The sequence below is a fragment of the Ceratotherium simum genome, chromosome 27 (genome assembly GCF_057802395.1).
Source record: "Ceratotherium simum simum isolate JZ-2026a chromosome 27, ASM5780239v1, whole genome shotgun sequence".
Lineage (NCBI taxonomy): Eukaryota > Metazoa > Chordata > Mammalia > Perissodactyla > Rhinocerotidae > Ceratotherium > Ceratotherium simum.
Window position 1 is genome coordinate 39954122 of NC_141926.1, and position 13568 is coordinate 39967689.

A 13568-nucleotide genomic window follows, 5' to 3' on the forward strand; every position below is an offset into this window, starting at 1 on the left:
AAAACAAGCTTCAACATTTAACACCATGACCTCAGAACTAGTGAACTCCAGAGAGGAGCTGAATGCTCTGTGCATAAATATTTCCCTTATCAATTTTTTCTAAATCTGTTGAAAATAAACTTTATGGTAGTCTTTTAAGTCTTGTGTTATTTAAAACAGAGAGAGAGAGAGAGAGAAATAGAGGAAAAGAGGAAGAAGGAAGAGGAAGGAAGGGGAAAAAAAGAGAAGGCAAAGAGAGGAAAGGAAGTGAAAGGAAATACATTCCTTTAAAATACTTTCCTTAATTCTTTTCAAAAGAGTAGACCATGGACTATATCCCAGAAAGCAGTTTGTTTAGTAAATCATAAATAAGACCTAAAAACAGGAGAGAAAGACAAACTACTGACACTATTTCTGAACCCTATTAGGCATTACACACGGTACGGAGCACAGAGACAGGGAGATTTAAAGAATATGCTCAATTCTTTGTAAACATAAGGTACCAAAGATTCCAGTTTAAAGGAACAGATTACCAGCTAAAGAAATGGGAGAAAAGTTCCCAGACCTTTCTCAGGCTGTACTCCATGAGCTAGTCATACCAGTTTCTGCAAGAATGCAGGAATTATTGCAAAATGGCTAGGTTCTATAAACATATTGGCAAAGCTTAACTTTACATGTAAGAGAAAAATATTTCAAAGTATTTACAACATCCCTCACTTTTTTTTTTGAGCAAGATTGGCCCTGAGCTAACATCTGTTGCCAATCTTCCTCCTTTTTTCCTTTTTTCTTCCCAAAGCCCCAGTAGATAGTCATATGTCATAGTTGTACATCCTTCTGGCTGCTCTATGTGGGACGCAGCCTTAGCATGGCTTGATGAGCAGTGCGTAGGTCCGGTACCAGGATCCAAAACCCCGAACCCAGGCGAGAGCACGAACTTAACCACTAGGCCACCAGGCCAGCCCGCAACATCCCCCATTTTTTAATATCTATTTAACCTCTCTTTATGGGAATCCCTCGGCTCACCTGTATCAAACCCCACACTTGGCACGATGTCCACGGCTCCGTGAAAGGCTCCGGCCCACGCTGAGGTAGCAGTGGCGACTGCGGTGGGGTCTGTCTTTGCGCCGTCACACTGGGGCGCGGGGATCCGGGCTGCGCGCGCTGGGGGCATCAGCAGGGGCCCGTAGGCCGGGTCCAGGGCAGGGCCAGCAGAAGGGCGGTGGTGGTGGTGGTGGCGGCGGTGGTGCAGGTGGGCGTGGGGGTGGTGGTGCCGCATGTACACGTCGTGCACGTGGCTGTAGGCCGGGCTCACCTGAGATGCCAAAGGGTAGCGCCAGGACTCAGACACGGGAGGGGGCGGGGGAGGCGCGGGGCCAGTCTGATGCAGGCCGTGTCCTGGCCAGGGGCTGGGCTCGGCTGCGGTGAAGGCGCCAGGGGGTGCCGTGACCTGGAAGTCAGGATGAACTCCCCCCAGACAGGGTGCAGTGGGGGGCTGGTAAGAGCTGGTCCAAAAAGAAGTCGGGAAACTACTCCGCTGGCTTGAGAGAGCTGAGCTGTCTGAGAAGACAGAAAAATAAATTATTTACGTAAGATTCAGCTTTAAGATAGACTTGCCTCTACTTGTCCCGTATTTGACAAGCGGGCTAATCAGTATGCGCTCTGTTTCTCCCCACACAGAGGTGAACTGATACCAGGTAAGCCTCGGAGCTCCCGTGCCAAGTCAACGCGCAGGGTTCAAGGTCTGAATGAGCCCCCTCCCCCCAGGTTTTCTGAGCTTGTGCAGTCAGTCTACGCAGAGGTTTCCAAGTCTCGGATTGAAAAGCTTCATTTCCTCCTGGGCGTCTTGCTGCCGTCAGGTCTGAACAGAGGTCACAGGTGACATACGTCGCAGATAAAGAAAGCTTATGCCATAGATGTGATTCAGGTTGGTTGGAAACGATGTTTACCAACTTCTTTCAAATGCAAATACAATTTCCATTCAAACTACACATTTTAATGCTAAAAGTAACAAATGGAAGTAGGATCGCACTAAATCATGCTCACTAACACTCATTTTTCATCAAGAAGAGTGTATTCCGAGCTTATTTTTTCTGTAGAGGTCGGGGAGTCTCTGGACAGAGAATAATAATAGTTAACATATAATGACAGGGACCAAATGCCCAACACCAGGCAGAGGCTTCCATGGATGATCGTCTGGGATCCTCACTGCAGCCCCTGGAGGTGGTGGTGATTAGTATCCCCACTGCAGACAGGTGGACATTGAGGCAGGGAAGAAGCCCAGGACTCCACAGCCAGCAAGTAGGAGACTTGGCTTTGAAGTTAGGAGGCTGCCTGGGCGGCTGGCACTCTTCATAGCTGTGCCACAAGAGGGCACAATTGTAACTATAACCGGAACATCTAGGATTTGGTGAAGAGTCTGTGGAAATCACCAGTGGAGGATATCAAGTAGGGGAAACGGATTCGAGGAGGTGTTTGGGGGAGGGGGAGTAATATCAAAGAATAGCACAGAGAGAAAGAGGAACAAGAACCCTCCCCACTCTGCTTCACTTCAATTTCTCCACTCAACTGTCAAAATATTTACAGATGACCTACTACGCGCCAAACATAGGAGGTTGCGGATGACCAAACTGAAGTCACTTTCACCACAGTCTGGAGGGGGACAGGCCAATAAATGCACATGTGCAATGTGACATGGTAGGTGCTCTCATGGGAGAAGCACAGAGAGAGGGACGGGAGCAGCCTAAGAAAGTGATAGCTAAACTGAGAGGGTGAGTTGGGTGAGCCTTGTGAAGAGGTAGGGAAGAGTGTTTTAGGCAAAGCAAAAAATATGTGAAAAAAGGCCAACAGTTACACATACACACTCACATTTGAGGGACAAAAAAGAGTTCAGTGTGCGGAAGGTGGCCAAAAATTAGACTACGGTCCAAGAAGGACCCAGATGGGTACAGCCTTGCCAGCCACATACTGAATGTGGTTCCAGGGAGCTTTGAAGGGTTTTGATCTAGGGAGTGTTACAGTCAGATCTGTGTTTAGGAAGATTGATACCTCTAGGGCCTGTTGCCTATGGTGTAGTGTCACTGAGCGAGCACTGGACTGGGAGTCTAGAGAGCTTGGCCAGAGAGCTAGCACCTAGCACTTACCATATCTCATTTTATGACCCCAAATGGATCTGTTGACCTCTCTGTGGCTCAGTTTCTTCCACTACAATACGAGGCATTTGAATTAAAATTCCAAATATCTTCTGGCTCCATACTTCTATCATTCTGTGAAGTGGCCTATGAATTATTTCTATCTATCGATAAAGATAAGGCTGCTTAGCACATCAGTCAGGCATATATAGTAAGACAGTATTTTCATAGTGAATTCCACACAAAAGAATCTGGCTAGATCTTCCCATAGAATGAAGGATATCCTAAGAAGTACTCTGAAACAAAGGTATTCGGAAATCTGACATATCCATGTTCTCACTTCATACATTGCCAGGACAGAGTTTTCTTACCTCAGGGAAAGCTTACGTAAGTTGAATCAACCTCCACATAACATCATTTGACTAACACCATTAGGACATCACTGAGGTGTTCAAACATTTCCTTTCTCTAGCTTCCCTAACAGCTGTGGCACCAGCCCTGCAAACTCTCTGGTTCTTTTGCAGTCAGCCCTCCACCAGAGCCATCACCATTCACCCCATTCGTTCTGTGGACAGACAGCTATTCGGTGTTTCACATTCAAGTCTCCCCCACAGAATCTCCATAGATCTCAACACTCTTGGGGAAATCTAGGAAATGATGTTCTTCAAGAGGCAAAGAACGGAAGTGCACACTGCTCTTCAAGTCTTCAAACAGTCCTGGCAAATTTTTAATTGAATGACTGCTTTGCCACAATTACAATCTATCGGAAAACAGCACTTAAAGTCAAATTTACTGGCATTGAGGCAAATATGTTTTATGAAAGAACTGTCTTCCTTTGACATATGAAAAATGGCTGTTAATGACAAGAAAAAAATTGTGTAAGCTGTGAGAAGAAAATTCAGTTTGCCTTAAATGATGGCCATTTGTAGAATACTTCTGTCACACCCACAGTGAAAGCTGTCAATGTTTAAAGTTTAAAACCCATACAAGGAGTTTCTAGAGGCTCCTTATATTATGTGGTGCAGCATTTCCATCACCAATCTGCCCCTTTGCTCTCACAAATCCAATCTTAGGGACCAAACCCTTCATTCTGCACATAACTTTCATCTCCTGGTGGGGCCAGGATCCCATTCTGAAAACTGCAGAGGGCACCCCACAGGTGTGTGCCAGAGATACAGAGCTCCCCTGATGAAAACCCCCCTTTAAAATGTCAAAGTACAGAGGGGCCGGCCCGGTGGCGCAAGCGGTTCTGTTCGGATCCCGGGCGCGCACCAACGGATTGCGGTGGCGTCCCATATAAAGTGGAGGAAGATGGGCACGGATGTTAGCCCAGGGCGAGTCTTCCTCAGCAAAAAAAAAAAGAGGAGGATTGGCAGATCTTAGCTCAGGGCTGATCTTCCTCACACACACACACACACACAAATGTCAAAGTACAGAGAGTATATGTCATTTCCCTGGATGCTTTCCTTCTATTTCTTTCCATTTATATGTACATGGACCCAATTTTATTTTATAGGTGCTTCAGCCTTTTGGATATGCATGCACAAATGTGAACAAGGAATAAATTCCTTACCAAAAATGTTCTCCTATTTATGAAGTATTGTATTGTGATTAGTGAACATATTATCATTGAAAATGGAAATCTGTTTTTAAAACTGCACTCCATAAAGGCTGAACAAAGCTTTAAAATGCCCTAGGGAAAAATAAAATTAGAAGTAACTTAGTATTTTCCCAGTCGGTATGTCTCCTGAGCTGAATATAAAGTTTGCAGAGATCTATGCGGCCCTTTTCCAAAACAGTGTTGCATTTTACAAGCAAATGAAACAATATTGAATAGAAAATATGTTTATGAACAAGTCTACACTTCAAAACCACTATTTGGTATCTTGATTGTTAAAAGAAATCCTGACACAAAGAAACAGATGATATGCTCTGTTTCATGCCTGGGAATCAGTGTGCTTATTTCATATGTATGTAAATTTTTTCATTACATGAATCTCTGCTTACGAGTACATAATCACAGCCACATTTGTTGGATGAAAAAGCATATGAAAAACGGTGGACGAGCTATTTCCATGCAATATTACTTTTCAGGTTAGTGGAGGCAATTCAGAACTGTATGATATTAGCATTCCATGGTGACTTTGGGCTCAGTGGGACTCAATATTTGGATGATGTTGACACTGACAGCCTAACACGTACGAAAAGTCAAAATATACTTTGGTTCTGTTTGCATTTGGGATTAAAAAATATTACACACATACACACACATCCTTATTTCCAAACAACAATAAAAAATGACAAATTTGATACATTGCCCAATAAAAAACACTCAAAGCACACCCAGTGATTTCACTGTGTGATTTGTACCACAGATATATCTTAGAGACACAGAAGACAGGGGACATCAAGTGGTTCTTTTGATCTCATAGTAGTATCATAGGATACATTTTACATTAACTTTAAATATCTCCGAAAAAAAATCTAAGGGCAAACAATTTAAGCAAGAGAAAATTCAACGTTTAAATTAAGAAAGTAAACATTTTATTACTTTAAAAAAAATAAAAACTATATTAAAAGGAAAATGGGACAATAAAATGTTATAGAAGCTCTATCTTAAGTCATCTTAACAATCTCCAGAAAACATATTAGAATAAATGTTAATTTAAAACATCAATGTTAAAATATAACATTTATCTTTTTATTAACCTCAGTGAAAAAACCATTCTTAACCTAAAGGGTCCTTGCTGTAATTTAATCTTCTTGTTCTGCTTCCCATGAAAATAAACTGTTAGGCCAAAGGTGAAAGGGTATGTGTTACAAAGGTTTCCCTCATTCAAGAATGAGGCATTACCATTATGCCCAAAGACTGCCCTCTGGTTACTGTGTTCTAGAGTTGCTCAAAATGGGCCTCGTGACTCTAAAACGAGAGTTTCAAGGGGCGATATCAGATGCCTATACTACTCGGAGGCAGAACGATGACATAGGTCAGGCCTCACTTTCCTCCCCTGTGTTTGTTCTAGACTCCCAGCAGTGATGCTCTCCAGTGCGTCCCGGAGATGCAGCTCACCTCTCCTGCCCAGTCTCAGCCAGCTCAAGAGACTGGCCCTCATTTCCTTTCTCCTCTTTGCTGTTTTAGGTTAATACTCATTTTGAGACGTCTTTCCTATGAGAGTGAGTTGCTCCAAGCAGACACTATGTAGATCAATCAAGCAACAAATATTTACTTTGCAACTACAACAAGAAAAAGCATCAATAAGTTTACCATTCAGCATGGTTTTTAAGTGTGATATTTTTCTGTGGCGTAACTTAACTACTTCCCTTTCCTACATGTACACACACAGACACACACACACAGACACTTTCTGTAATAATACTTGAGCACTGAGATCAATTCATAGTCATATTTGAAGCCAGTGGGGCTTCAGATTGGACGGGGATGAGGAGGCAATCAGATTCATTAGGTTTCACTGACTGAGAAGCCCTATTTAATCCCTGTTAGGATGTATAGTGGGATAAGTGGTAATTGATGTGGGGTTGTGCCAAATAAAGTATAAATATTTCCTGCAATTGTTTGTCTAACAGCTGCAAAACACCTAGAGGACTTTCCTAACTCCATCAAGATACATACTCAAAGTATGACCTTTATTCCATTAGCTGACACTCTATCCTTGTCTAAAGATTTACTGTGAAATATACTATGCAAACATAATTCACTTTTAAGTTCCTTTGTAGCACTGTAGTACTTGTGTAGCACTGTAAAAACTTCATGCCATAAATTAGACCCTTTAATTTAATACAGCTGGTCAGCAGCTCCTGCATAAAGTATTACTGCTACGGCGATGACAATGTCAATAGCCTTGAATACCTACTATGTCCAAGACACTGTGTTTTTGCCAGGGATACAAACTTCTAGAAAACAACGTTTCTGGATAAAGACCCGAGGTTGGTTTTCTATATGCCAAATGAGTGGAAACCTAAGGCAGAGAGAAAAGGCGTCTGATCAGTTAGCACCTTGCGTCAAGCCCTATGCCAAATTATTCATACATATTATCAAAATATCTTTACAATAACCCTAGGAAATGGGTATCAATAAACACATTTTCTAGTTGAAGTTGAACTCAGAGATATTTTAAGTAATTAATTCAAGATCACGTTGCAACCAGACAGTAATAAGGCCCAAACTTGAACCCAAAACGAACAGAATCCAAAGACTGCATTATCCAAACCTGGGTCGCTCTGGCAATTAATTAATACAAAACTCCCAATAACTCTCTTTACTAGACGTGGGAATCTCAATTTATTATACCTTTCTTTAAGCTATTTTCTAAATCCTAAATTACATTTTGTGGATCTCCTATGAAGCATATCCAAGTTATGTATGTTTCTCTAAAACTGACTCACAATTAGAAACAACTATAGCCAAGTTCTATTCACAAGGTGGGAGGGTCCAAGACGGCAGCGTAGGAAGACCAGAACTCACCTCCTCCCACGGACACATGGAATCTATACCTACATATAGAGCAATTCGTCCTAAAGAAGAACTGAGGGCTGAATGAACAGCTTCTGCGTACAAACGACAGAGGGACCACACAGAGACCAGCAGGAGAGACAGGGACACGGTATCGAGAGGAACCCCCATCCTCAACATGACGACCTATAGCAGGGAGGGGCCTGCACGCAGACTTGCATGCCTTGGAGCAAAGCAAACAAACAGCGGTTTAAAGGAAACTTAGACTATTATGTGGAGGAAATCCATTTACTAACCCTAGAGCATTTGCCAAATGAGTAGGAAACTACTGGAAGTGTCTTCAGGGTCGGAGACATCGGGGAGCACTATTTTTTGTGTTCCCCCTCCACCTTGATACAGCAGGGGAGAGCATGGTCCAGGGGTTCTGGATGGCCTGCCAAAGCCACCCCAGTTCACCCAGAGACCCCCTAACTGGAGCCCACACCAGTTCCAGCCATCCCCCTCAAGGTAGCCCCAGCACAGTGCACCCCAGGACCACTCCGGCCCACACTTGTTCCAGCTCCAGCCATCCCACTGGGGCAGCCCTGGCGCAGCATGCCCTGGGATCACCCCCGCCCCTCCCCTTCGCCCCCCACACCCCCCGCCCCGTGCCCTCTCTAGCTCCAGCCAGCCTGCCAAACTTGAACATAAAACAAACAGAATCCAAAGACTGCATTATCCAAACCCGTGTTGCTTTGGCATTAATACAAAATTCTCAATAACTCTCTTTACTAGAGTGGGAATCTCAATTTATTAAAGCTTTCTTTAAGATATTATTTTCTAGATCTTTAATTACATTTTGTGGACTTCCTATGAATCATATCCAAGTGGTACATGCAATCTACACAGGGGATGCTCCTACATGAGGCCACTCCTTCAAGCCTGGGAGAGGTGGCTGTTTCACCTAATTAATAGAAACAAGCACAGAAAGTCAAACAAAACAAAGAGATGGAGGAATATGTTCCAAATGAAAGGACAAAATAAAACCCCAGGAAAAAACCCTAATGAAACAAAGGTAAATAATTTACCTGATAAAGAATTCAAAGCAGTGGTCATAAGGATGTTCACTGAACTGGGGAGAAGAATGGATGAACACAATGAGAACTTCAATAGAGTTAGAAAATTTAAGAAAGAACCAATCAGAGCTGAAGAATATAACTGAAATGAAAAATATATTAGAGGGAATTAGAGCAGATTGGATGATACAGAAGAACAGATCAGTGATCTGAAAGACAAAATAGCAGAAATCACCCAATCAGAAGAGCAAAAAGAAAAAGAATTTAAAAAAATGAGGGGTTGCCGGCCCTGTGGCATAGTGGTTAAGTTTAGCACACTCCACTTCGGGGGCCTGGGTTTGCAGGTTAGGATCTCCGGCACAGACTTATAACATCAAGTGTACTAATATTTGCATTATAGGTGTCCCAGAAGGAGAAAAGAAAGAGAAAGGGGTAGAAAATTTATTTGAAGAAATAATGAAAACTTCTCTAACATGGGGAAGGAAACAGACATCCAGGTCCAGAAAGCACAGAGAATCTCAAACAAGATGAACCCAAAGAGATCTACACCAAGACAATTATAATTAAAAAGTTTCAAAAGTTGAAGACTCTTAAAGGCAGCAAAAGAAAAATAACGTCACATACAAGGAAACCCCCATAAGACTATCAGCTGATTATTCAGCAGACACTTTGCAGGCCAGAAGGGGGTGGCACGATATATTTAAAGTGCTAAAAGGAAAAAACTTACAACCAAGAATACTCTACCCAGCAAGGTTATCATTCAGAATTGAAGGACAGAGAAACAGTTTCCCAGACAAGCAAAAATTAAGAGCTCATCACCACTAAACTGGCCTTACAAGAAATTTTAAAGAGTCTTCTTGAAGTGGAAAAGAAAAGGCCACAACTAGAAATAAGAAAATATATGAAAGAAAAGATATCACTGATAAAGGCAAATATATAGTAAAGGCAGTGGAGCAGCCACTTAAAAAGCTAGTCTGAAGGTTAAAAGACAAAGCAGTAAAATCGACTGTGACTACAATAAGCAGTTAAGGGATACACAAAGTAAAAAGAAGCAAAATATGATGTCAAAACATAAAATGTGGGAGGAGGAGTAAAAACGTAGTGATTTTAGAATGCTTTCAAACTTAAGCAACTATCAGCTTAAAAGAGATTGCTCTATAAATAGGTAGATATATATGAACCTCATGATAATTACAAACCAAAAACCTACAATAGAACCCAAACATAACATTAAAGAAAACCATCAAACCACAAGGCAAGAGACCAAAAGAAGAAAGGACCAGAGAAGAACTACAAAAGCAACCAGAAAACAAGTAACAAAATGGCAAAAAGTACATACCTATCAATAATTACTTTAAATATAACTAGATTAAATGCTCCAATCAAAAGACATAGAGTGGCTTAATGAACAACAACAACAAAAAAAACAAGACCTATCTATAGGCTGCCTACAAGAGACTCACTTCAGATCTAAAGACACACAGATTGAAAGTGAAGGGACGGAAAAAGATATTCCATGCAAATGGAAATGAAAAGAAAGCTGGGTTAGCAATACTTACATCAGACAAAATAGACTTTAAAACAAAGACTGTAATAAGAGACAAAGAAGGACACTACATAATGATAAAGGAGTCAATCCAAGAAGAAGATATAATATCCGCAAATATTTATGCACCCAACATAGGAGCATCTAAATACATAAAGCAAATATTAACAGACACATTGACAGGAATACAATAATAGTAGGGGATTTTAATACCCCACTACATCAATGGATAGATCATCCAGACAGAAAATCAATAAGGAAACCTTGGCCTTTGAAGACACATTAGGCCACATGAACTTAATAGATATATTCAGAACATTCCATCCAAAAACTGCAGAATATAATTCTTTCCAAATGCACATGGAATATTCTCCAGGATAGATCACGTGTTAGGCCACAAAGCAAATCTCAATAAATTTAAGAAGACTGAAATCATATCAAACATCTTTCCAACAACAACAAAAGGAAACTAGAAATCAATTACAAGAAGACTGGAAAAAACACAAACAAGTGGAGACTAAACAACAAGCTACTAAACCACCAATGAGTCAATGAAAAAATCAAAGAGGAAATCAAAAAATACCTTGAAACAAAAGAAAATGGAAACACAACTTTCCAAAATCTATGGTACATAGCAAAAGCAGTTCTAAAAGGGAAGATCATAGCAATTCAGGACTATCTCAAAAAATAAGAAAAATCTCAAATAAACAATCTAACTTTACACCTAAAGGAACAAGATAAAAAGGACAAACCAAACCCAAAGTTAGTAGAAGGAAGGAAATAAGAAAGATCAGAAGAGAAATAAATGAAACAGAGACTAAAGAATAGTAGGAAACATCAAGAAATAGCTGGTTCTTTGAAAAGTTAAACAAAATTGATAAACCTTTAGCCAGACTCATCAAGAAAAAAAGAGAGAGGGCTCAAATAAATAAAATCAGAAATGAAAGAGGCAAAACTACAACTGACACCACAGAAATACAAAAGATTATAAGAGATCATTTCAAGCAATGGTATGCCAACAAATTGGAAAACCTAGAAGAAATGAATAAATTCCTAGAAACACACAAATTTCTAAGACTGAATCATGAAGAAATAGAAAATCTGAATAGACTTCAAGATTACAAGTAATGAAATTGAATCAATAATTTTAAAACTCCCAAAAAAACAAAATTCTGGGACCACATGGCTTCACAGGTGAATTCTACCAAACATTTAAAAAGAGTTAATACCTATCCTTCTCAAATTATTCCAAAAAATTGAAAAGAAAGGAATGCTTCCAAACTCATTTTATAAGGCCAGTATTACCCTGATACCAAAACCAGACAATGACACCACAAAAAAAGAAAATTACAGGCCAGTATCCCTGATGAGCATAGATGCAAAAATGCTCAACAAAATATTAGCAAACTAAATTCAACATCACATCAAAAGGATCATACACACCATGATCAAGTGGGATCATTCCAGGGATGCAAGGATGGTTCAACATCTACAAATCAATCAACGTCATATACCACATTAACAAAACCAAGGATAGAAATCATACGATCCTCTCAATAGATGCAAAGAAAGCATTTGACAAAATTCAGCATCTATTTACAATAAAAACTCTCAACCAAATGGATATAGAGAAGGTACCTCAACATCATAAAGGCCATATATGACAAGCCTACAGCTAACATCATACTAAATGGTGAAAAGCTGAAAGCCTTTCCTCTAAGATCAGGAAGAAGATAAGGATGCCCACTATCCCAACTTTTATTCAACATAGTATTGGCAGTCCTAGCCAGAGCGATTAGGCAAGAAAAAGAAATAAAAAGCATTCAAATTGGAAAAGAAGAAGTAAACCTGTCACTATTTGCAGATGACATGATACCCTATACAGAAAGCCCTAAAGACTCCACCAAAAAACTATTAGAAGTAATAAATGAATTCAATAAAGTTGCAAGATAAAAAATTAATATGCAAAAATCAGTTGTGTTTCTATATACTAATAATGAGCTATCAGAAAGAGAAATTAAGAAAACAATCCCATGTACAGTTGCATCAAAAAGAATAAAATACCTGGGAATAAATTTAAGGAAGTAAAAGATCTGCACTCTGAAAACTATAAGACATTGATGAAAGAAATTGAAGACAACCCAAATAAATGGAAAAATATACCATACTCATGAATTGGAAGAATTAATATTATTAAAATGTCCATACTACCCAAAGCAATCTACAGATTCAATGCAATCCCCATCAAAATACCAATGACATTTTTCATAGAACTAGAACAAGGAATTCTAAAATTATGGAACCACAAAAGACCCTGAATAGTCAAGGCAATCTTGAGAAAGAAGAACAAAGCTGGAGGTATCATGCTCCCTGATTTCAAACTATACTACAAAGCTGTGGTAATCAAAACGGTGTGGTACTGGCAAGAAAACAGACACATAGATCAATGGAAGCGAATAGAGAGCCCAGAAATAAACTCATGCATATATGGTCAATTGATCTATGAAAAAGGAGGCAAGAATATACAATGGAGAAAAGACAGTCTCTTCGATAAATGGTGTTGGGAAAACTGGATAGCTGCATGCAAAGGAATGAAACTGGACCACGGTCTTACACCATGTACAAAAATAAACTCAAAATGGATTAAAGACTTGAATGTAAGACCTGAAACCATAAAACTCCTAGAAGAAAACATAGACAGTCAGCTCTTTGATGTGGGTCTTGATGATATATTTTTGGACCAGTCTCCTCAGGCAATGGCAACAAAAACAAAAATAAACAAATGGGATTACCTCAAACTAAAAAGCGAGAAAAACCATCAACAAAACAAAAAGGCAACCTACTGAATGGGAGAAGACATTTTCAAATCATTCATCCAATAAGGGGTTAATATCCAAAATATATAAAGAACTTATACAACTTAATATCAAAAAACCAAGAAACTCAATTAAAAAATGGGCAGAGGACTTGAATACACATTTTTCCAAAGAAGATGTACAAATGGCCAACAGGCACATGAAAAGATGCTCAACGTCACTAATCATCAGGGAAATCAAATCAAACCACAATGAGATATCACCTCACATCTGTCAGAATGGCTATTATCAAAAAGACAAAAAATAACAAGTGTTGGAGAGGATGTGGAGAAAAGGGAACCCTCACACACTGTTGGTGAAAATGTACATTGGTGCAGCCACTATGGAAAACACTATGGAGGTTCCTCCATATAAATAAAATAGAAATACCATATGATCCAGCAACTCCACTTCTGGGCATTTACCCAAAGGAAACTAAAACACTAATTTGAAGAGATATATGCACCCTATGTTCATTGCAGCATTATTGGTAATAGCCAAGACATGGAAGCAACCTAAGTGTCCATTGATAGA

The 13568-nt window shown here is 40.0% G+C and overlaps 1 protein-coding gene across 3 annotated transcripts in view; it reads right to left on the reverse strand.

Moving 5' to 3' along the window:
• VGLL3 (vestigial like family member 3) overlaps nt 1-13568 on the reverse strand; it is a 52616-nt gene that overhangs the window by 23310 nt on the left and 15738 nt on the right. For all 3 annotated transcript variants that reach the window (XM_014795047.2, XM_014795046.2, XM_004440076.3), the window contains exon 3: nt 1003-1536. In XM_014795047.2, the coding sequence (XP_014650533.1) occupies nt 1003-1536 (534 nt within the window). The remainder of the gene's footprint in view (nt 1-1002; nt 1537-13568) is intronic.